The 26,354-nt window shown below is 43.0% G+C and overlaps 1 protein-coding gene across 1 annotated transcript in view; it reads right to left on the bottom strand.

Annotated features, from left to right (window-relative positions):
• LOC145992043 (C3 and PZP-like alpha-2-macroglobulin domain-containing protein 8) overlaps positions 1 to 26,354 on the bottom strand; it is a 911,691-nt gene that overhangs the window by 716,962 nt on the left and 168,375 nt on the right. Inside the window, exon 2 of the mRNA XM_083128164.1 lies at positions 23,106 to 23,276. Coding sequence (XP_082984290.1) covers positions 23,106 to 23,203 — 98 coding nt within the window. The 5' untranslated portion in view covers positions 23,204 to 23,276. The remainder of the gene's footprint in view (positions 1 to 23,105; positions 23,277 to 26,354) is intronic.

Below are 26,354 nucleotides of genomic sequence, written 5' to 3'. Positions count from 1 at the left end.
TTTTTCACTGAGGCTCGAATCATCATGTGGGGCTCATCGTAGCTTTTATGATGTATATTTTGAGGGGCCTAGTGTTGGCGACACTGTGGGTTTACTGTAGCCTTTTATGAGGGGGGGGTTTATTGCCCTCTGTTTACATCTGGCAACTCTATTGGATGTTTTGTTTGAGGCTCGAAATTATTATTTGAGGCTTGAAATTATTATTTGAGGCTCGTCGGTGTTGCGTACCCACTCTACAAAAATTCTACTATATGATCTTTCACTGGCTAAGCTAACCTACAAATAGGAATTGGCAGCACTGACTTATAAACCCACTGGGTCTTCTTGGCATGTTTTTTCATGATGTGTTGCCAGGCTATTGGGCATCTTGGCGTATACAATGTATATATTTTGAGAGGGGGGTTTTAGCTTTTTATGCTGTACGAATACTGGAAGCTTGACAGTGACAACCAACAGAGTAGGTAAACCTACATCCAGGAACTGGCAACACTAGTTTCTGACAGTAAATTTAAAATAAAATATTAAACAAAATACATGAGTAAGCACTGTGATTACAAATAGTACCAGTGTTATGCCCCCCAACTCCAACTGGACAACTGGGGAAAATAATTGTACAACAATTTGTACCTAATTGTACAACAACTTGTACCTAATTGTACAACATATACACAGACATAAAAGAGAGAGCCTTCCCGTAACTTACTTCATGTACAATTTATATGTTTTTACAACTGTGAAAAGAAAGCATATGTGTTCTGTATGCATACATTTATTCTTATTTTTCGAAGTTGAATGAAAGCACGTGTTTTTACGTTCTCGTAATACTGACCTTGCTCTACTGATTTTAAATTGCTTCCATCCGCTTTTTTTTTTCTGTGTTATTTCCGTATGCACGCAACATTCGCTTTCAATAGACAGAAGGAGTGTTAGTATAGCAGGCTCCGAGTTTTACAATTTATTAAATTAAACAATAATTTATGTAAGAATATACTTGTACTTACCGAACACAAAATAATAAAAAGCACATGTGAATATTTGCATGTGTTCATGTTATATGACGACTGAGTAAAAAAATAATGTTGACTGCCCGAAAGATAAAAGTTCCTGGTTCGACATCAGATGCATGCAAATTTTATGTTTTGCTCTCCAAAATCTTGATTTTTATGTTTGTGCTATTTGTCATACAGCAGAGGAGAAGAGGGGAGAGGGAGGGGAGGGGGTACTATTAGCGCCATCTATTAGCAAACAATAGAAATAAAAAGTAGGGTCAAACTTTTTCAACACCCAAACATTTTAAACGTCCTCGTTTAGTAATACGATCAGCAGAAGACGTTTAAAAGAGTACTCTTTGTCGAGAAAGCTAATTGCTAGGGCCCATATATTGCTAAAATGTTCTTTGATTTGCATATTTCTCATACCGCCATATGTTGTTCTAGTTGACTTCTTCCAAAAAAATGCTAATTAGCGAGAGTTAATTAAGCCAGGCAAGTAAAAGAAGCAAATAGGGCAACATGTGCCGGCGTGAGAATATGTAAAAATTCGATTCAGAGATGGATCGAATTAAAATTGGGGGATATTTTGCATTTTTTTCCTATAATGTACAAAATATTTACCGTACATAATCTTTTCCATTTACAACAGTATAAAATAAGAGGAATGTGTGACAATATCCATATTAATTAGGAAGGTATGTTTTATGCTAGGTTAGCTAATTGTGTCTTCTACAGCTTCACTGTATAGAGGAAAGATGGAAAAAAAAAGCTCTACAAAAACTAACGCTCTTAACAATATTGAACGCTCCGTGAAAATTATATATAAATAAGGCATAAGCGTATTATCTACTTTCATGTCAGATTTTCCCAACCTGTGAGCTGTAGTGTTTAGGTGACAAGCGACCTGCTCAAATATAATACTGTTGACAATATTGTACGCCCCGTGAAAATTATATATAAATAAGGCATAAGCGTATTATCTACTTTCATGTCAGATTTTCCCAACCTGTGAGCTGTAGTGTTTAGGTGACAAGCGACGCGCTCAAATATAATACTGTTGACAATATTGTACGCCCCGTGAAAATTATATATAAATAAGGCATAAGCGTATTATCTACTTTCATGTCAGATTTTCCCAACCTGTGAGCTGTAGTGTTTAGGTGACAAGCGACCTGCTCAAATATAATACTGTTGACAATATTGTACGCCCCGTGAAAATTATATATAAATAAGGCATAAGCGTATTATCTACTTTCATGTCAGATTTTCCCAACCTGTGAGCTGTAGTGTTTAGGTGACAAGCGACCTGCTCAAATATAATACTGTTGACAATATTGAACGTCCCGTGAAAATTATATATATAAGTAAGGCATAAGCGTATTATCTACTTTCATGTCAGATTTTCCCAACCTGTGAGCTGTAGTGTTTAGGTGACAAGCGACCTGCTCAAATATAATACTGTTGACAATATTGTACGCCCCGTGAAAATTATATATATAAATAAGGCATAAGCGTATTATCTACTTTCATGTCAGATTTTCCCAACCTGTGAGCTGTAGTGTTTAGGTGACAAGCGACCTGCTCAAATATAATACTGTTGACAATATTGAACGCCCCGTGAAAATTATATATAAATAAGGCATAAGCGTATTATCTACTTTCATGTCAGATTTTCCCAACCTGTGAGCTGTAGTGTTTAGGTGACAAGCGACCTGCTCAAATATAATACTGTTGACAATATTGTACGCCCCGTGAAAATTATATATAAATAAGGCATAAGCGTATTATCTACTTTCATGTCAGATTTTCCCAACCTGTGAGCTGTAGTGTTTAGGTGACAAGCGACCTGCTCAAATATAATACTGTTGACAATATTGAACGCCCCGTGAAAATTATATATATAAATAAGGCATAAGCGTATTATCTACTTTCATGTCAGATTTTCCCAACCTGTGAGCTGTAGTGTTTAGGTGACAAGCGACCTGCTCAAATATAATACTGTTGACAATATTGTACGCCCCGTGAAAATTATATATATAAATAAGGCATAAGCGTATTATCTACTTTCATGTCAGATTTTCCCAACCTGTGAGCTGTAGTGTTTAGGTGACAAGCGACCTGCTCAAATATAATACTGTTGACAATATTGTACGCCCCGTGAAAATTATATATAAATAAGGCATAAGCGTATTATCTACTTTCATGTCAGATTTTCCCAACCTGTGAGCTGTAGTGTTTAGGTGACAAGGGACCTGCTCAAATATAATACTGTTGACAATATTGTACGTATATTGTATTGTATAGGAGACTAGAAGCATATAATTTGGCGAAAAAAAAACCCAAGTAAGGTCATAGAAAATAGTTAAAAAAAAAAAGTGAACAATTATATTTTGCATTGCACAGCATTAGGTATTAAATAACATACCCCCAAAAAATCTCTGCATTATGCGTTCTGTAAAAAATTGCCCTACGTGCCAAATTGCTGTGTCAAGTAAACATTTTCAAAGGCACTGTCGTACTTGTGTGCCGGGAAAGCGAATATGTGCAACCAAATTGTGCTCTAAGTGTGGAATAAATTTTACTATTGATAACTTCAAGCGACACCAGCTTACTTGCAAGAGCACTGGAACATCTCTACCGCAACCTTCCAAGCGAAAGGTAGAAGTAACCTCCCTCGATGCATCGCCACCTGCCAAACGCGTCAAGCTGGCGAAGAAAGCAGACCGAATTGCGTTTGAGCATTTATTAGAAGACTTTAACATAACATCAGACAGCTTCTGCGATGTGCGTAGTTTTCTGGAGAGCGAGCGAGCTAAGATAATATCCATCCTCAACGATGCATTGGCTACATACTCCACTAAATTCTATGCTGTGCTATGCTGCAAGTATAAGAAACCGTCTGATGAAATATATAAATTCTTCCATGCCACAAAAGCAAAAACACTGCATCAGGCAGATGTCACTGACCTCGACACCATCTACGACAAGTTTGTCGAGGAGTTTGTGGCAAAGCACGAGGAGCATCAGGCTAAAGGCTCGGGCGGTTCGCTGTGTGGCGACCCCCACGAACTTTGTCTGAAACTTAGCAAGTCCCTGCCACTGGCAGGGTCTAGCTATATTGCCCTGCCACCCGAGGTTGAAGCAAGGAAAGCTGTTCTCAATATTCAGAACAAAGACACCAAATGTTTCCTCTGGTCGGTGCTGGCAGCATTGCACCCTATACCTAGGGAAAACAGTCCACGCCGTGTTGCACACTACAAGCAGTATGAGTCGGAACTGGAGGATGCAATGGCCGGGATTGCCTACCCTGTAGAAGTCTCGCATATTCGCAAGTTTGAGGCTCGTGCTCGTGACTTGTTGGGCCTGCAATTAGCCATCAATGTTTACGGTCTCACCGAGAACGAAAATGAGGTCCATCCCATCCGGGTGAGCAACATGAGCAACAACAACGAGGTACGAGAAATCAACCTCCTGCTCATCAAGGACGAGACCCATCACCATTACACCCTTATCCGTTCCCTCTCTCGGCTTGTTTCGAGCCAACGGAGCAAAGACAAAACCCACGTCGAGGTGTGTCGCAGGTGCTTGGCTATATTTTATAATCGAGAACAGCAGGATTACCGGTACATCAGAGGACCCAACATTGCTGCTGAGAAGCTAGCTCGCCACATGCTCTATTGTGGTACCAACAAGCCTGCACGAATTATCCTGCCCGAACCTGGTGCAGTAGAGTGCTTTCGCATGCACAGTGCTATGGTGAAGCATCCTGCCTATATTGTAGCAGACTTCGAGGCCTTTCTTCAACCTCTGTCTAACTGCGAGCCCAACCCCGAAAGATCCTTTACCATTCCTTTCCAAATCCACGAGGCCTCGAGTTACTCCTATGTTGTGGTGTGGCGAGACCAACATATTGCCTCCGAGCCCTATGTGTATCGCGGTCCCGACCCGGTCAAACACTTCCTGGAGAGAATGCAACAGGAAGCCATCAAGATAGGGAAGGTGCTGTTGGCCCCCAAGCCCATGCTGCCTCTGTCTCCGGAAGACAAGCATCAGCACGAAATGGCTCTAAATTGTCCTGTTTGCAACTCGGTCTTCACTGACGATAACAAAAAGGTCCACCACCATGACCATTATGGGACCGGAAGCTACATTGGCCCGTGGTGCAACAGATGTAACTTGAGAGCCAGGGACCCGCGCTTCATACCGGTCTTTTTTCACAATGGCTCGGGATATGATTTCCATCACTTGGTCACACATCTAGGGTACGACAATGCGAGAATCAATGTCCTGGCACAGAACGAGGAGCGTTATATTAGCATCAGCAAGTGGGTGCCGATCCCCAACTCAAGTAGCAGCATCGAGCTTCGGTTCCTCGACTCTCTGAGGTTCCTCCAGGCAAGCCTCGATGCTCTTGCTGGGAAGCTCAGAGACGACCAACTAGCCATTACTACATCAAGTTTCCCGAACTTAGATGTCGCACTCATCAGACGTAAAGGGGTCTACCCCTACGAATACGTCACAGACCCTTCCAAGTTCGAAGAAGAGTTGCTGCCTCCCCAGGATAAGTTCTACAGCCAGCTGAGAGGTTCTGGTATTACCGACGAGGAGTACAAGCATGCTCAGTCTATGTGGGTCGAGTTGGGTTGCCGAACTTTCGGTGATTACCACGATGCATACCTGAAGCTTGATGTGACGCTTCTTGCCGATGTGTTCCAGGCGTTTCGGGCGACTGCGATAAACATTTACAACCTGGACCCTGTATATTTTTACAGCCTTCCTGGACTGGCATGGTCGGCCATGCTCCTGCTGACTAAAGTTAAACTTTCACTTATCTCCGATAATGATATCATGCTTTTCATCGAGAGAGCTATCCGGGGCGGCATGGTCCAAGTGTCGCAACGCTTCGCACACGCCAACAATCACCACATGGCCACTGGTTACGACCCCTCCCAACCATCAAGCTACATCATGTACACTGACGTGAATAATCTTTACGGGCACTCCATGATGCAGCCACTCCCAACAGGACAGTTTAAGTGGGTTGATCCTTTATACCACGACATCGAAAAAGAGTGCGACGAGTTTGGGTTTTTTGCCGAGGTGGACCTTGACTTCCCCGAGAAGCTGCAGGATACATTCTGTGACCTTTCGCCTGCTCCGGAATTCAAGTGTCCACCTGGTTCGGATCAACCGAAGCTCGTCATGGACTTGGAGCCCAAAAAGCATTATGTGCTACACTACCGGAACCTCCAGTGGTTAATGCAGCAAGGGGTCTCGGTCAAAGCAGTTTACCGCGTGCTCTTGTTCAGGCAGTCTCCATGGTTGAAGCCGTACATCGAACTGAACACCAAACATCGCACTGCTGCCACTTCGGAACTTGATCGCGATTTTTTCAAATTAATGAACAATGCGGTATTTGGGAAGACCATGGAGAATGTGCGAAATCGCGTTGATGTGAGGTTGGTGACGAAGAAAACACAGTGTCGTCGACTTGTTGCAAGCCCGCTGTTCAGGTCTCGAACAATTTACAACGAACAGATGTCTCTGATTCACATGAACCGGGGCAAGGTGCTACTCAACAAGCCCATCTATGTGGGAGCTGCAGTTTTGGATCTGAGCAAGTTGTGCATGTTCGAGACATATTACGGCATACTACGTGCACACTACAACCACAATATCTCGCTCCTCTACACAGACACAGACAGCTTGGTGTACCATGTTCGCACGGCCGATGCGTATGGTGATATAGCCAAAGTTCCAGCTCTTGTCAAGCTCTTCGACACATCGGGCTATCCCCAGCTAAACCGGTATGGAATTCTACCCCGGAACAAAAAAATACCCGGCAAACTCAAGGACGAGAAAGACGGGGATGTGATTGTGGAGTTTGCTGGACTTCGTGCCAAAGCCTATGCGATCCGGGCTGAGGGTTCTGTAACAAAAAAGGCAAAGGGTGTAAGCAGGCAAGTGGTTCGGGAGCACCTCAAGTTTGAGGATTACCTCGAGTGCCTCAGAACAAAATCGCCCATTCTACAAAAAGAGCATCGTATCCAAAGCGTCGATCATGTGCTTACAACTAATATTGTCAGGAAAGTTGCTCTGGATGCACACGACGACAAGAGGTGTATTCTTGAATGTGGGGTCCATACACTTCCGTGGGGCCACTATCGCCTCCAAACTAGTAAGGCCTGCCCAGAGTGCAACAAAAAGTAATAGGCAATGCGAAAAAAAAAAACAATTTTAATTTACTTCCACTTCCTCGATTACATGCATGCATGGCACAGCAAAATTAAACTTCTGGAAACTGCTAATTGCAATTTGTACTTATATATATAAAATTCCACATTTCTTATTGTGTGCTATTTTTTTTTTTATTTATTTAAAACTGTTCAGTCACTCTTTCATTCTTGACGTCATACACAAATGTTTTCTCTGCAATAAGAATGACACTGCACAGAGTATCTGCAGGCAAGGCATCGTGGAACTCGCATACAATCTTGATGTTGGTACGATCGTTGACCACAACCTTCTTTCTTTTCGTGGTGTTGATGACGGTCATGGGTCTCCGTGCTTTGAATTCGCTGGGCGTGTAGTACATGTCCACGCTTCCCTCGGTCACGCGTTTGTAAGCCGTGTAAGCTTCGTAAAGTTTGAGGTAATCGTCTTTGGTCACGTCGAGGTTGTAATTCTCGCGCGGGAACACTTCGTTCCTACCGTTCTTCAGATAAACGTTCTTGATCTTGCAGTCGTCGAACTTGCTGGAATCTTTTTCCTGATCGTTATCGCGTCCGGTCTGAAAAAGCACTACGACGAAATCTGGCATGTCGAACTGTATGTTGTTGAACTGTGTCGTCACGTCGAATTCCATGTGACTTCCCGACGCCATCTTCTGCACGCACTGGTAACCGTGAAAGTGAATTGGCACCTGCGGACTTTTCAAGATCTCCGCTTTGTACTTGAGGGCGTAGTTCGTTTCGTATTCCACCACCGGCATTCTCAATTCCATGCTTCGGATGACGCATTTCGCTGCTTCGGGTAAAGTGTTGGCTATCGGCGTGGTGCCGTCCGGACCCAAAGTAGCGTATCGCATTAGTGCGTCGTTGTCGTTGGCCGCTCTTCGAAACGTGATCCTCAGTCCTCCCTTCCACATGATCTCCTTATAATCCGAGAAGAATCCCGGCAGCAGACGCATGGGAAAGAGCACCGTGTGACTTCTCGTCGATATTTTGGCCCCAGCTTCGAATCCCCCGGCCTGGTAGTACGCTGCGTCCGTTTTGGATAATTTCAATGTTCCCACTGCCGTCGACGTGATGCCTGGATAATCTATTCTGTCGATGACGGTGTTGTGTTTCCTCACCTCCACCTGCGAGAACAGGTGAGGCACGAAGTTGTCCACGAGTATCAAGTTTGCTGCTGCGGGAAACGCATCTCCGCTTTCCTTCTTCACCACGTCAAATTGAAGGTAGAGGTCCGCTCTGTGAGGATGAATGAATCCGTCGCCTACGTCCACGTCGTATTCGATCTCTCTGTTCGCTTCGTTCAGATTGGCGAACGTGCGACGGTTGGGAGGGAAAGATTGCAATTCGTAACTTTCGATTTGCTCCATTTTACATGTATGGTTATTTATTATATGTTGATCTCCACGATGGCCGTCGTAGTGGCACCTGCGAAATCCACCACGTCTCCTTTCTCGTTCGTCACCACCAACTCTATGTCGTCTATGCGGTTGCGACATACTGGAAAATAGATCGGCGAAGAGGGCGTGTAGATGATCGGTTCCATGAACTCGGAACTTGGTTTGAAAGTGGCTATGATTCCCGTCTGCTTGTGACTTCCTAATAATCCGTCCGAAGATTTCGTGATCATACCTTCGGCCACGTTACAGTGTACGTTCAGAGTCTCTATGGCCAAGAATTTAGGAATGTTGGTTGCTACGTGCTTGATGCCAGCTTCGAGTTTGGTGTCGTTCTCGAAACCTAAAAGTTCTCCCATGGTGCCCAGGTCCACGGTCTCCGTCGCGGATAGGATTTCCACTCTGTGCGTGACCGAATTTTGAGAAAGGTACGTGCCTTTGGGTAATTGAGCTTGCAAAGTGGAAAGATTGTATTGTCCTGGCGTGACGACGATGTGTTCGCTTCCGACGCTAATTTTGTTGTTGTGCTGCGTGACGTTAGGTATGAGGTACATGCTGTAGAATGCACGCAGAGCCACGGATTTAGGATAGACGATGTCGTCGTGCAGCGTGAGTTTCAAGATTGAAGATTCGCTCGTGAGATGGAACACGCCCATCCTAGTGATGCTGTTTGAGGTTCCACAATGCTTTCTGGAAATCCTCGATCGTAGGGTTATTTATTTTAGAGAGAAACGCGAGCACGGATAGGCAGAGATGGCCGCAGTTCACGTCTCCGAAATTTTGAATGCGTTCGTCGTTGTAGTATATAGAGGTTTTGTTCGTTTTCAGATAATGAATTAAATTTGTAGGTGGAACACCTCCGAAAGAATCGAAAACGAATGCTTTATCATCATTTTTGTGGTAACATATCCAATGCGTGCCTGGATTTTCTTGACCGTCCAAGTTGACTACTCCGCATTCTCTTCTTTTCACGCTTGAAGGTAACGAGTCGGACATAAAAACTCCTCTGAAGTGTTTGATTTGTAACGGTCCGATCAGAGATTCAATATCTCGGTTGGTGAGTGCTTCTGTTTCTTTTTTTTAAACTTTCTCATCACGCCCTTCCCCCCTTTCTTCTCCATGGCCAGGTTGTGACGTTTCTGTTCTTCCAATTCCGCTTTGTTCTTCTTCGAGTCGATGACGGTTTTCGCGATGGCGGCACTTCCGCCGGCCAAACTTCCAACGGCCCCCAATGCTGCCAGGATGGCGGGGATGCTGAATATGAAACCTCCGATCTTTTGCTGTTTCCGCGAACGCTGCAATCTTTTCAATTGAGGTGTGCTGAGCAGCAATTTCATTCCGTGTCCTTTCGACAAGCAAGAACGTTTCTTCTCGCGTTGTTTCTTGGTGAGTAACCCATCGAGGGCACCTAGATTTTTTAGATTGGAGTATGGTATCTGGTACACGACACCCTTGGGCTTCATGTTGATGCTCTACGTGTTATTTTCACGGTATGTTATTTATATATATATTCTGAGATTTTTTCTTGTGTAGTTTTTTTACGGTATGTTATTTATATATAAATGTTCTGAGATTTTTTTTCACGGCCTCGCAGTCGTTACACAAATTCTATTACGTGCTTCGTTTTCTTGCCAAGAAGTTCCTTTGTCCCCTTGTACACGATTCGAGTTTTGTTCTCGATTAAAATAGATAGCTTCTCGTCGGATAACATGTTAGCGTATCGATCTGGTAAAAATAGACTGTATTGTGCGTTGAGCAACAGGCGTACCTTGGGACCATACTGGGTAGAAACGATTGAACCGGAAGTTATCGTTTAAGGTTTGTCGACTTCCAATTCCTGAATTTTTACATACTCGACTGACAAATTTAGCATTTGTTTTAATGCTTGGAGGTCACTCATTTTTTCAGTTGTCATAGTGTTAGGGAGAAATTTAATTGTTTTTCACAATGTGTGTTATTTATATATACCGAAGATTATTTTTTTTACGATGTGTGTTATTTATATATCAAGTTTTTTTTTTACTGGATGTTATTTATATACCCCACCCCAATTTTTGTTTCGTGTTCATGGCGATGGTGGTACCCAGTGCGGCGACCCGTTCACCCAACGATGCGTCTCTGCTCACGAACCTTTCGAAAGCTGCATGCTCCAATTTTCTGTCTGCTTCGTGACGTGCGTCCAGATCCGTCTGCGTGGTGTTGTAGGCGATGTCGTGATCTTTGCATGCCGCGTCCAACGGATTCACACCCTTGTCTCCTCTCTCCAATCTTTTCTCGAGTTTGGTACCCGGTCCGCAGTACTGGTAGCCAGGTAGATGCATCTCGAAAGGTAACTTGTTGATGATGTCGTTCACGAGTCCTTTTCCTTCGGCCACGTTCCAAAATTTCGGAGGCAGCGTGTTGATGATTTTGATCAGGTAACCTATGCCCTTGTCGTCGTTCACGATGAAGTTGGAAAGTTTCGTGCTGATCATGTCCACGATGCCAACCTTCTCGTTGTAGAAATTACGGTTGCCTGCATTCTCTTCGCCGGCTATCACCAACAATCGGTCCACGAGTTTCCTAACATCGTCCACCCAAACGAATTCTTTGGGTAACGTGTTGTAGCGTTTGACGCCGCTGCCTGTTTTCACCTGGTTCCAAATCGGTTTGATGAGATTCCTGTACTTCTCGCCGCTGCTCGATTTCACCCTATTCTGCGAGGCGTCGTTGTTCTGGTACAAGGCATCCGTCATGATGAGAATTTCCTTGTAACTTTGGTAATCTTCGTCGGTGTAATCTTTCGGCTGCTTTTTGGCGACGAGTTCCCACAGTCCCACCGTACCCGGATACCTGGTCCAACTATCCTTGTCGCCTAAATTGACTTTAATGTCATTGCCTTCGAAGGTCACCTTCGATTTCCCAATCTTCCACACCACACCGCCGCCTTCGCTGGTTTCCATGCTAGGATACAATCCGAACACTTCATCCTTGTCGAATTTCCCCGTGCTCAGGTAGTCTCGTGCCAAAGGTCCCAACTCGATTTTATCCGAAGACGTGCTGCCTATGGCTCGACGTCGTGCCGGTGCATCCTTCAGTTCGAACGGCGTCGAAGGAATGCTCGAAATGGGTGTGGGTACGGCGTAACTTTTAGCTGCGAGCGGTACGAGTTCATTAATCAAATTTTTATTTTGTTCCGTGACATTTTTAATTTCTTTACCTAGACCGCTGATGGCATCGATCACAGGTTGATCCTGACGTTTCTTCTCTTCGTAGAATCCGCGATTCTCGGATTTCCAACCTTTGAAGCGTTTCGCGAGGTAATCGCGAAGCTTCAGATTTTCGTCCTCGATTTTTCGTTTCGTCATGACGTTATTTATATACATCGTTTCTCACAACGTTGCAACGTTTAGAAAGTCGTTGATTTTGTTTCTGTATTTTCCGTCGTTGGGTTTCCTCGTCATGTCGATCGTCGCGAATCCGAAATCGTCACCGTTCCAGCAAGTAGAGCAGCCTTCCGAAAATTGATTGTAGTTCATGTCTCCGCCTACGTAGTCATCGTACGCATGCTTGAGGTTGGTGTGATCTTGACGAAACAAACATATGAAATTAGCGTTGTCGCGTACTAACTGTTTTGGAATTTTGGAAAACGTTTGAGCTAGATAAAAACAATCCATTTCTTTGTGACGACCTTGCGTGAAAAAGTTGCGAATTTCATTTTGATTTTCCAGGATGGCGTCGTCGAACACAAAGACTGAATTTTCACGACAATCGTCGAGTGGTTTTATTTCCGAGGCGAACGTTGCAATGTCCAGACCATCGTACAGTTTCATCAGTTGCTGGTATTTGGATTGCTCCAAACTTTTCGAGAACACGTACAGGTGCCTGTTCTTCCAATTTAACCAATTCGGTGCGAGGAGAAAATTGTCCACGAGCAGTGTCGTTTTCCCACACCCCGAAGGACCTACGATCAGACAGCGGATGCTGTCGGGAAGCAACTCGCCGTTCTTTTTTTTTCTCGTTTGATTTTCCGGATCCGGTAGACGCTTCACCACGTTCCACGTACTCACAAGATCACTTCGTCCGCGTCGATCCAACTCTTTTCCGGAAGTCCCAGCCATTTGACAAACAGTTTGTCACCTTTCCTACGCAATACTTTCTCGATGAGGTACGTGTCGGGGTGTTTCGTTTTAGAGAGTTGCTCTTCGTAAAATCTTCCTTTCAAAATCTCGCCGCTACTATCTTTTATTATATACGTGTGTTGGTTTCCGGGTAAAACTCGAACCACCGTAAAAAGTTCCGTGCTCCAATTTTTTGTGAATCCCTTCTAGAAGGTGCGTTTGAATTTGCTGATCCTCACCTGGTCTCCAATTTTGTATTTAGCTTTTTTTGTCGTGGGTGTGTACTTTGGACAGTAAACTGTAGAAATTAAACGCTGCTCGTCGGACTTGGTAACGTCAACTGGCTTCATGCCTATCGTTCTGTGTACCGTATCATTATAGGTGTCGACGAGTTCCGGCAGGATGTCGACCCATTTGTAATTTCCCCGAAGCGTGAATCGTTTCCACATGTGTGTTTTCAAGGTTCGATTGAATCTTTCCACGATGCTGGCTTTCATGTGACTGAAGCTCGAATAATGTCGAATCTTGTGTTTTTGAATAAACTTTTGGAATACGGCGTTGTAAAATTCCTTCCCCTTGTCTGTTTGCAGAAACCGTGGTCGTCTGCCACCGCTTTCGCGAAAAATTAATTTGAATGCTTCCGTGACGCACGTTCCCGTTTTCGCCTTCAAAGGTAGAGCCCATGCGAATTTCGAAAATGTGTCTATGACGGTGAGGAGGTACTTGTTGCCCTTGTTCAATTTATGTACGTTTTTCAAATTGCCGCTACTCATCTCGACGAGGTCACTTTGCCAGAGGTCGTCGATGCCCTTGGTTACCACAGCCAAAAGTTCGTAGTTACGGCGTGCAGGTTTATGCAATGCTTCAACGATGGCCTGCCTAGACATTTTTTTGTTTAGAGATTACGTTTCAAGAGAAGCACCAGCGTGATGGGATTCAAAGAGGGTGGCACCTCGCTCGTGTTTTGAATGATCAGCTTATCGCCGGCACTCACGTCGAAAACGGTGAGATCTTCGTCTTCGTGTATTTCATATATGTTGCGCGTTTCGTTCCAACGTGCCAGAGGAATGTTTCCTGCTTTCTGGACACCACGATTCGATATCAAGGTCATGGTGGGAACGCTAGCTTTTCTACCGTGAGACCAGTACGAAAATTCGTTTATCTGAATCGTGCCATCGAGGAGAAACTTGTAGTACGGATGATAAGGATGTAACATGTACAGTTTGTTACCTTCGACGAACGTGGAGATTCTCTGTTGATTGGGTACGCTGTTGATTTCGATGGCTTGCAGAGAATGCAGTTTAGCGAATTTAGTATCGATGCTAACGAGGTTGCTGTGAAGCTGACCCAGTGTGTTTTGTACGGGCACCAAATGCTCGACTATGGTATCCGTTACGGTAGAAAATGACGGTTTGATTTTCACTTCCACGTTCAACTGCTTGTAGTTTTCGTTGAGTTCTTGCAACTTGGCACCGAAAGAGGCCAGCGTCGATTCCTGCGTGGATTCCAGCACTCCAACTTGATCTCTGATGTTGACGACAATATTCTGAAGGTTCTCGACTTGATTCAATTTCGAGCTCTTCTCGGTAAGATCGTTCACGATGCTTCGCATCTCTGTAAACTGCGTGTGAAGGTCGGCGACGCTCTGCGAAGTGGGCAGCGTCGACACCAGCGAACTAATTTCGTCTCGAATCTGTTCCACGTTCGCCGTTTCCGTTTCTAGTCGTTTCAGCATTCGAGATATGTTTCTTTTCAAAGCGTGCAATTCTTTGGAGGTGGGGAGATTGGCCACTTTACTCTCGAGATCGCTCAATGAACTTTTGATGTCGTTCGAATCGGATAGTGCCGTCACCGCCGTTTTCAATTTTTCCAAATCTTCGCTCGAAGGCACGCTCGTCCGTAACGATTCCAAGTCACCCTGTATGTTGTCGAGTACGTGATGAAAATGAGCAAGATTCGTTTCGACGTTCAAATTTTCTAAATATTCGATCTTCTGCTGAACCGTGCTCAACGTGTCTTGAATGCTCGTCAACGCTCTCGCTTCAGCGTGAATATTTTTAATTTCTTCGTTGATCAATTCTAAGGACGCCTGAAGCGTAGCGATGGTGGTTTGAATGTGTTCGAAATCTTGATAGGCCTCCAATTGAATTTTTATATTCGCGACGCTTTTACCGATGACCTGCAGTTCGTCCGACGATGGTAGGTTCGTCATTGTATCTTCCAAAATCTGCAACTTGGATTTAATTTCTTCCAACGTGCTGGTGAATTCTTCTTGTAATTTGGAAACGACGACATGCAAGCGTTCTGCGTCTATATCGTTCACGACGGTTTGAAGTTCAGAGAAATTCTTTTCGATTGCGGAAGTTCGTTCTTCGATTTCGAGTTTCAATTTTTCCAAATCTTCATTTTTCGATTGAAATTGCTGTAATTTGGCCAAATCATTTTGAAGCGAATCCACGCTCAACTGTATATTTTGAACGCTGTCGTAAGAAGGTACGTCGACATAATTTTTTATGAGCGTCTTCAGTTCGGAATCGATTTTCAGAATGGGGTCGAGACATTGCGTTTGGAGCGTAGCGATTTCCGACTCTAAACTTTTGTTTAAGGTCTCCTGCAAAGCAATCAAATCGGTCCTCAACTTCTTAACTCGAATGTCCAACATGAGAATCTCTTCTGCGTGGTCTACACGCTTGGTGTTGCCGAAAATGTCGTTAGGCATTTTTGGTTAACGGTTATTTATAATAGGATAAACAATTCGTAATTCTACAAAGAGAGGAATGAGTTTGTCGTAATCTCCGAGAAGTTCCATGTACAGGTAATCTCCTGCAGAAACATCGTACGTAATGTTAGAAAGCATCTTGTCGTGCTTGATTCGAAAAATATTCTTGCCGGTAGAAATTTTGATTTCGCCTGCGTTTTCCGGATTCACGGTCATTTGAAGTTTCCCGTCGATCGGAATTTCGTAGAAATGTAAATTGTTATTAAAAACATAAAACATCTTGCCCACATCGTCATTCAGTTTCGTCCAAATGCTGTTGAGATGAACAATCAGTAAACCATTGAGTTTAGATAATACGGAAGGTAAGAGGTTATTGGAATTTGGTGGTGCAGTCTCCATGTTGATCTGTTTGCGGAAGCCAAAAAGATTCATTGTCTTTGTTAGTTATTTAAGAATACGGTCAAAGTTTTTTTTTGTAATAACAGGCAAAGTTTTTTTTTGTTTGCTTGCGTCACAATACAGGCACGCGCGCGCACGTGTGTGTGTGCGACACATTGTTCCCGAAAAAGGTTTACAAAGGTCACGATATATAAACATTTGGTCCCACAGTTGGAAAATTACGATAAGTTGCATTCATCCTTCAAGGATGAGAGAGTGCATTCGTCACAATACACGCGCGCGCGTGTAAAAATTATACACCGTGAAAAGCTACGACGAGCTGGAAACACTGCTGGTAGGGTTAACATACACCATAAAAGGCTACGCCTCGCCCCGAGTTGGCAACACTGATTGTGAGGTTAACATACACCGTGAAAGGCTTCAAAATATCATATAGTAGAATTTTTGTAGAGTGGGTACGCAACACCGACGAGCCTCAAATAATAATTCAAGACTCGTCGGTGTTGCCAATTCCTATTTGTAGGTTAGCTTAGCCAGTAAAAGATCATATAGTGGAATTTTCTTCGGATGGGTTGGCAAAACCCAAGCCTCAAACAAAACATCCAATAAAGTTGCCAAATATAAAAAGGGGACAATAGACCCCCTCATAAAAGGCTACAGTAAAAACCCACAGTGTCGCCAACACTAGGCCCCCAACAGTATTGCCAGACATAAAAAATACATGGACCCCTCAGGTCCTTTGATAAAAATTTACAGTGAAAAAACCCAGTAGGTTAACAACACTGTCAAAAAATCTACGGTAGTGTTGCCAGATGTAAACAGAGGGCAATAAACCCCCCCCCCTCATAAAAGGCTACAGTAAACCCACAGTGTCGCCAACACTAGGCCCCTCAAAATATACATCATAAAAGGCTACGACGAGCGCCACATGATGATTCGAGCCTCAGTGAAAAAACCCAGTAGGTTAACAACACTGTCAAACTACGGCAGTGTTACCAGATGTAAACAAAAAGCAATAAACCCCCCTCATAAAAGGCTACAGTAAAAACCCACAGTGTCGCCAACTCTGTGCCCCTCAAAATATACATCATAAAAGGCTACGACGAGCCCCACGAGCCCCAAATGAAAATTCAGTACCGGGCCACTTGTACTACAACATTTTCAAAGACACTGTCGTACTTGTGTGCCGGGAAAGTGAATATGTGCAACCAAACTGTACTCTGCCCCACCGAGCCCCAAAAGAAGATTCAGTACCCGGACACTTGTACTACTCCCTACGATCGAGGATTTCCAGAAAGCATTGTGGAACCTCAAACAGCATCACTAGGATGGGCGTGTTCCATCTCACGAGCGAATCTTCAATCTTGAAACTCACGCTGCACGACGACATCGTCTATCCTAAATCCGTGGCTCTGCGTGCATTCTACAGCATGTACCTCATACCTAACGTCACGCAGCACAACAACAAAATTAGCGTCGGAAGCGAACACATCGTCGTCACGCCAGGACAATACAATCTTTCCACTTTGCAAGCTCAGTTACCCAAAGGCACATACCTTTCTCAAAATTCGGTCACGCACAGAGTGGAAATCCTATCCGCGACGGAAACCGTGGACCTGGGCACCATGGGAGAACTTTTAGGTTTCGAGAACGACACCAAACTCGAAGCTGGCATCAAGCACGTAGCAACCAACATTCCTAAATTCTTGGCCATAGAGACTCTGAACGTACACTGCAACGTGGCGGAAGGTATGATCACGAAATCTTCGGACGGATTGTTAGGAAGTCACAAGCAGACGGGAATCATAGCCACTTTCAAACCAAGTTCCGAGTTCATGGAACCGATCATCTACACACCCTCTTCGCCGATCTATTTTCCAGTATGTCGCAACCGCATAGACGACATAGAGTTGGTGGTGACGAACGAGAAAGGAGACGTGGTGGATTTCGCAGGTGCAACGACCACTGCCATCGTGGAGATCAATGTATAATAAATAACACACATAGTGAAAAAAAAAATGGAGCAAATCGAAAGTTACGAATTGCAATCTTTCCCCCCCAACCGTCGCACGTTCGCCAATCTGAACGAAGCGAACAGGGAGATCGAATACGACGTGGACGTAGGGGACGGGTTCGTTCATCCTCACAGAGCGGACCTCTACCTTCAATTCGACGTGGTGAAGAAGGAAAGCGGAGACGCGTTTCCCGCAGCAGCAAACTTGATACTCGTGGACAACTTCGTGCCTCACCTGTTCTCGCAGGTGGAGGTGAGGAAACACAACACCGTCATCGACAGAATAGATTATCCAGGCATCACGTCGACGGCAGTGGGAACATTGAAATTATCCAAAACGGACGCAGCGTACTACCAGGCCGGGGGATTCGAAGCCGGGACCAAAATATCGACGAGAAGTCACACGGTGCTTTTTCCCATGCGTCTGCTGCCTGGTTTCTTCTCGGACTACAAGGAGATCATGTGGAAGGGAGGACTGAGGATCACGTTTCGAAGAGCGGCCAACGACAACGACGCACTGATGCGATACACCAACTTGAACGCCGACGGCACGCCGATAGCCAACACATTACCCGAAGCGGCGAAATGCGTCATCCGGAGCATGGAATTGAGAATGCCGGTGGTGGAATACGAAACGAACTACGCCCTCAAGTACAAAGCGGAGATCTTGAAAAGTCCGCAGGTGCCGATTCACTTTCACGGTTACCAGTGCGTGCAGAAGGTGGCGACGGGAAGTCACATGGAATTCGACGTGACGACGCAGTTCAACAACATACAGTTCGACATGCCAGATTTCGTCGTAGTGCTCTTTCAGACCGGGCGCAATAACAATCAGGAAAAAAATTCCAGCAAATTCGACGACTGCAAGATCAAGAACGTTTATCTCAAGAATGGACGCAACGAAGTGTTCCCGCGCGAGAATTACAACCTGGACATAACCAAAGATGATTACCTCAAACTTTACGAAGCTTACACGGCTTACAAACGCGTGACCGAGGGAAGTGTGGACATGTACTACACCCCCAGCGAATTCAAAATCCGCAGGCCGATGTTCGTCATCAACACCACAAAAAGAAAACAGGTGGTGGTCAACGATCGAACCAACATCAAGGTCGTCTGCGAGTTCCACGACGCGCTGCCTGCCGATACTCTGTGCAGCGTCATCCTGATTGCAGAGAAGTCCTTCGCGTATGACGCGAAAAACGAGAGGGTCACAGAGCAGTTTTAAAAAATATCGCCAACAAGCAAGAATCGCTTTTCTACATTCCCAATTACATAATTTTTTAATCTAAAAACACATCCAAAGCACTCCAATAGGATGCAGAGTGTTTTTTAGGATCAAATCAAATTTCTTAAACAAATTGAGGGGTGGGGCTTGCTTGTAGTTGAGTAGTTATCATCAAAACCTATCCAACAAACCCACAATCATCATCCTAGCTCAATTAGGAGCCGAGAAAATCAATGTCTTAGAAAACGTCTTAAGATAATTGTCTTAAGAAAATTTTCTTGACAGACCGGAAGTAACATCTTGACAGACCGGAAGTCGACTTTCTTAAAGATTAAGATATTTGTCTTAAGACGTTTTCCAAAACGTTGATTTTCTCGGCTCCTATGGGGTCTAGAACCATGTAACTTTGATCTATGTATATACCAGTACTTGCCCAACCCTGTGGCCGAGTGGTTAGAACATCGCGCTGCGACGCCAAGGGTCCCGGGTTCGAATCCCGGTCGAGCATGGTTGTTTGTGAATATCTATTCATCCATTTCATCACTCATCCCCAATCTTCGCAAATTAGCCAAAAAATACAAAACGCAAATTAAAATAAACTAAATCAATAAATCAATTAATATACCAGTACTTTTCCTACATGTTCACTCACCTTACAACCCACCCGATCAAAAAATAAAATTTACCCCCTGCGCGCATGCGCACATGTATAAATTTAAATATAAGCTCGATATTGAAACAAAATATTATTTTTTCTCCTCCCCCTCTCTCTCTCTGGCCAAGATTGCAAATAATTGCAGAAATAATAATACCATAATATTTTAGACTGTAGGTCTAGGTCACCCGAACCGGACAACATTTAAGTTGGTATTTTTTTTTAAGTCCACTTTATGTGCAGTAAGACTAATCGGGACTAGACCTACAGAGTTTTAAAATGTTATCCGAACCACTTGTACCTCCAGCGAGTATCGAACCCTTGAATACAAACCTACCTACCACTGCACCATGGAGGAGGCCCCCAGACGACATATTTGCACTACAACAAGCAAAAATAAATTCATATCTGTGCATATAGGAAGTCCAATACATAGTTGGTAATATGTGATGTGATCAGCACCAAACATTTAATTTTTATGTATGTCCGTGTTTGCCCCGACCCTGTGGCCGAGTGGTTAGCACATCGCGCTGCGACGCCAAGGGTCCCGGGTTCGAATCCCGGTCGGGCTTGGTTGTTTGTGAATGTCTATTCATCCATTTCATCACTCATCCCCAATCTTCGCAAATTAGCCAAAAAATACAAAACGCAAAGTAAAATAAACTAAATCAATAAATCAATCATTAAGTTCCGTGTGTTGCAATCATGAAATTAAATTTTAATTAATTTTTTTCCTATCCATCTCTCTCTCTCTCAAATCTATATAGCCTGTTCATATTTGGCATGTCGGCCATTTTGTTTACGTAGTAAAAAAAATCTCAAGCCACTTTTTTGCAAATGCTCGTTCTGTAGCCATAAGTATAATTGGATATAGTTGTCAGATTTTATTTAATTTGAGGTTTAATATCAATAAGCGTGCATAAAAACTAAATATTTTAAATAAATAAGATTCGAATAACTATGGACTTTCACTAGACTTTGCGATGGCGCAGCGGTAGCGTCGTTGCCTTGTAATCAAGACTTCGATACCCGCACAAGTAGTTCTTGAAACTGTAGGTCCACCCCCGATTCGTCTTACTGTGCATAAAATAGACTTAAAACATCAAATCAATCAGTACTTCCACTAGCCTCTGCGATGGCGCAGCGATAACGTTGTTGTCTTGTAATCAAGAGTTTGATACCCGGTGGATGTACAAGTGGTTCTTGAAACTGTAGGTCCAGTTTCAAAAATCAACTCACAAAAGCAAAGCCATACTTATAAATCAAAGCCAACTCACGCAAGCTAAGAAACAAAGTTACTTACTTTTGGAAATACTGCAGAAATGCTCTTCACTATCGTTCAAAATAAAAACAGAACTTTCTACACCAGTGCTTTAAGTTTTATACGGTTTTCTAATAAGGTCAAAAGTGAAATGTTAGCCAACGCAACGTGGACCAATAGAAATCCGAGACAATCCGCTCTAGAAGATTCTTCTTCCCCCCTACATTTCAGCCACATCATTTTGAATAATGCATCGCATTGTATTACTGGTATCTATGCTGCTAACTGACGTCACTATATATACTTCCGTCATCCCAAGACCTACGTATTGTTGAATTTTGTGTTATTGCGTCAATGTTGATAGCACGCAAAATCCCCTTTCGCATTACAGGTATTTCAATGTAATGCGAAAGCTTTAGAATTTCATTAGAGATAAAAGGACTTGCATCACTGGTATCTATGCTGCTAACTGACGTCACTATATATACTTCCGTCATCCCAAGATCTACGTATTGTTGAATTTGCGTTATTGCGTCAATGTTCATAGCACGGGGAAATTCCTTTCGCATTACAGGTATTTCAATGTAATAAAAAGGCTTTAGAATTTCATTAGAGATAAGAGGACGGTATTTCGAAACCAACACAATGTAATTTCCTGTTCATTCTCGTAATCTACTCCATATTCAAGTGAACACTCTCTTGTTCAACATCCGTCTGTCATTTGACAGACTTAACCGGGACTTGGAAAATTGCAATAAAATATATTCATTCTTCCCCCTTCACGCAGCACACTCGATTTCAAATATCGCTACAATACCAATTTTTACATCATGAGGAGAAAAATATCATAACAGGGGCTTAAAATATTGTAGGAGAAGTTTTGTTAGGTTGTAGTTTGTTAGGTCGTAGTAGGGATTTCCTTAACAAAAAAATAAAATTTTGATTATCACACACACACATTGTAGAAGATCACACCTGAGAGTTTTAATAACAAAACATTGTGGCAGATTACGCTGAGAGTGCAAGGTCGTGGTAGATTACACTGAGGGACCTTACAGTAAAAGGAGACAGCCTTATAGGAAAATGTCGTAAGTCATTTCAAATGTAGGTCAAAGAACGATGTTAGCAAAATATACAGAAGATAAAAAAATAGATTAAAAAATAATCCCAGAGCTTCTCTTCTGTCTAATTTTCTCTTATTGTAGGTTAGTTTAGCCCGTAAAACAGATTACGCCGAGAGCAAAAGCCTATCAGCAGGTTGTAGTAGATTACACTGGGGGGGGGGGGGCCTTACAGTAAGAGGAGACAGCCTTATAGGTAAGTCATTTCAAATAAAAGTCAAAAAGCGAGGTAGCATAAAAGCAAGATTTGTAGAAGATAAAAAAATAGCTTAAAAACTAATGCCAGAGCTTTTCTTCTGTCTAATTTTCTTTTATTGTAGGTTAGTTTACCCCGTAAAACGGATTACGCTGAGAGCAAAAGCCTATTAGCAGGTCGTAGTAGATTACACTGAGGGGGGGGGCCTTACAGTAAAAAAAAAAGTAGCCTTATAGGTAACTCATTTCAAATGTAGGTCAAAAAACGAGTTAGCATAAAAAATAGCTTAAAAAATAATGCCAGAGCTTTTCTTCTGTCCATTTTTCTCTCATTGTAGGTTAGGTTATACCCAAAAACAAAAACCTTGGTGATTTTTCGAGTGAGGAGTTGGCAACACTGCTCATGCCTTACAAGAGAAATCCATTAAGGTGACAAAGTAGGTCAAAAGACCCTTCCAGAGTCGCCGGTTTCACCTACTTGTCAGGACAAAATATGATGTCCAGTAATCACATTTATGTTCAAAGTAATGGAAATCCACTCTTTTTCATAGTAGTAGCATTAAACAGCTTTTGTACCGCCTCTGTTGCAACAACATGTGTTCAGCCGATTAATATCAGCATATTGCAACACTGTTGTTCCACAATTGGTTGACATGTTTACACCCATACTACATCATGCGCACACCCAAGTATATAAAAAAAATCACTTCTGCTTGTTTGTAACCGGCCAGAGGTGGCAACATGCCTTAATGAGTTACTAATTACTGAAGTAATTAAGAAGAACCACTTACTGTGTGCACTCCTCGGCCGCCGCAGCTGTGAGGAGTCCCACCGTAAAGACAAGAATAAAGGGGAGAAAATTCAGGGTCATTCCCGCCTTGCGTTTCATGCTGGTTCCCGCTTTAATAGGAAGAGCCGTTCGAGATTTCACACCATTGTCTTTGCACGCATCGATAACAAACCTGGAAATAGAAAAAAATACATTGAAGAATATTGCATTGTAAGAAAATATATTTTAACTATTTTTCTTCTCACAGTCCAAATGGTGCTGTTAAAAATAATGACTAGGATTAGTAATATTGAAATCTATGGATATAATACCTTACCTCTAAGGCTGCTACGTACATTCACGAACACTTCTCGAATGTAATGTTCCCATTAAAAGTAAATGGGGTATTTTACAACCCAGAAGTATCCGTGACAGTACAATACGATAGGGAGTTACTGTATTTGTAAAGGAGGTACTTTTTAAAAGTAAATAACGGCAACTCTTTCCTGCTGTTTGAAGACCAACAATTCATTTTATGATTAAGTTTCCAAAACAGCCGTCGCCTTCGGTGGAGCAAATTAGTGGTTCTGATCCCACTTTAAAACGTAGATCCAGTCCTGACTATGTGTGCAAAAAGGTGAACTCAAAACAAAAGAGCTCTCAAAAACTCATGTTTCTCAACATAAACACGTATAGGACTAGTTCAGCGGTCATCGCCAAAAACATGATCTTAATAATGTTCTTTACTGAGCATATTACTAAAATAAGGCTGTACTGTGACTGTTTACATATAAAAAATAGTATTTCGAAGAACTACACAGATTTCGGACATATGTTGTCCATTTCCATACAGCAGGCTTATGCATCTTACTAGAGGAAGCCAGCAAATGCTGTGTGAAGGGGAAACTTCCCGCCTGCACCTCAAGGTAGGCAAATTGTCAAAGCAGGGTTGGATTGGAAGGGGGGACTTGCGTTGAGAGGTAAAAAATACCACCTCATGTTTCCTTTGCCATGTTTACAAAGCTACACTGAATTGTCACTAAGCAATCAGATAAGAGGTCTCAAACTTAACGAACGAGATCGACGAAGCTTCCTGCCTCGCTAGCTTCCTTACAGTACCGCTGCTCTGCTCCGCAGTCCACATGTGAATACGAGAACGCTCATTCATAAATACGGCAGATTGACTGGTCCTTCACTAAGGTTATAGAGTATATTGCTAATAACCAATACAAGTCACTTTGCTGGATAACGATAGTTATCCAAGCCGAGGGAAAACACATTAATAACATTGGCCCTTAGTGATGACGTAGAGAGATCTAATTCCTGCCATCCGCTGACCCTGGGTCACAGACTGGCAATTCTAGCAGGAGGGCACTTGGCGTCACGTTTCTCTGTAGATATGTAATGGTCGAAGTCACTGACCTATGCCCAGTGTGTCAGACAAGGTTGAAAGGCCTGAGAGATTATTTCCATGAATCGGCAAATCATGCACAGTAATCCTTGTATAGAAAGGCATCGTCAGATTTTTACACAATTCACTTTTGTTTCCGTTGTCAGAGCCGACTCTGACACTTCCTTGACACACCCCGCCAGTCATTTTTTTTTACGAGTGTGTGCTCAAGATATAAAAACTAAAATCTTCAATTGTTCCAGACCTCATAAATACATAGAAAAATTCTGTTCATTTTTTAAAAACTTTTTTTTTCCTGGCAGGCTCTCAAGTATTTTATATGTAACATCTTCCATTACAGATTTTTACTGTTAATTATCAGCAGTTGTTGTTTGAAGTGATGGAGTAATTTTCAAGGTTTTCTTATATTAAGTCAACTTTGTGCACAGTTCGGATAATCGGGATTGTATCTACAGTTTTAAGTAGGATCCGAACCACCACGTGCTTCCACCGGATATCGCACCCGAGACCGTTCCGTTACAAAGCAACTCCTCTACGCTAAAAACTTTCATTGCGCATAGCAATAGAATTACGAAATGTGGAAAACTAAATGCAACCTTAAAAAAAATTGATATGCAAAAATCATCATAGCCCACTGGATACCGCTCTCACCTTTGGTGCGACAGATCTCACCTTAGGTTCCCGATGGGAGCTCCAATATTTCGAGTTTGACACAGCATCGTAATTTGAATTTGAATTTAAAACTTTGGGTGCGTCAGCACTAAGGCTATTTTGCACCCGTCACATTATACGGGGTCCAGCTCCTTATCGTTACACATAACAACTCTGACGTTGCATAACTAAAATCATAAAATATTCTGACTTTCGTTAAAAGCTGAGGCTGTAAAGGAGCACTCAGCACAAATAAGGACAAAACACAGGACAACACAAACAAAATTATACTGGCTGTGGGGCCAGTCGCCAGAGCCTCGTTAGTCTTCAGTCCAGGGTGTACTACGTGGAAGTGAGGTTGACTATTGGGTGCACTACGTGGAAGGAGCACCCCTTGCACCCCGACACAGCATCGTAAGGACTGTTTGTAGTGGACTGCGGTACGGCACGCAAGAAAACACTGGCGATCAGACACAATGCTCTGGGAACGCAAAGAACCGCCGCTTGGAGCCAACCTCCGTGACGGAGTGGTTAGCACGATGCACTACGAGGCCAGGTCCCCAGATTCAAATGCAGTGAGTTTCCCTTCACTTTGCGATCAGCCAAAACTGCAGAAAAACGAAGTAAAATAAACAAAATCAATCAAAAATCGATTGGCAGTCTCTGGCCCTCAAAGGGAAATTTGCGCCACGTTTTCTCCTTAATCGTCATGCGTCTAAATGTAATAATGAAGGAATGATAGATACTCCTGTGTATATGGAAAATATGACAATGAATATATGGGTGTCCTTGGATGAATCTCTCTCTCTCTCTCTCTCTCTCTCTCTCAATATGTATGATAAAAGTAAAGGTTTTATTCTGATGTGGTAGCTTCACGAATCCTCGCCCAAACATACCGACAGACTTTTCGTGATTTTTCTTATCTTTTCTAGGACAGAAGTCATGGAATTGGCAGCTTCTGTATTCCGAAAGGGCTAAAAATTTCCTCTCGATATGTGATAATAACTCACATTTTCACCTTCAAAAGCGGAAGTTCTAACCCTTCAGTATTAAAACGTTTAATCAGTTCATCTCACTCATTTTGCAAATACAAATCACCTTATTTTTCCAGGTACTTTGATTACTAATCAACTACTATTTAATTACTATAATGAATTAGCACAGTGTTAAATAAGTGTTACGTTCTCAATTTGCATGTTAATCAAATGA

Source organism: Lepisma saccharinum, chromosome 9 (genome assembly GCF_977018435.1).
Source record: "Lepisma saccharinum chromosome 9, izLepSacc3.1, whole genome shotgun sequence".
Taxonomy (NCBI): domain Eukaryota; kingdom Metazoa; phylum Arthropoda; class Insecta; order Zygentoma; family Lepismatidae; genus Lepisma; species Lepisma saccharinum.
The sequence above is the reverse complement of the archived record's forward strand: the minus strand, read 5'-3'. Positions and strand labels throughout refer to the sequence as shown.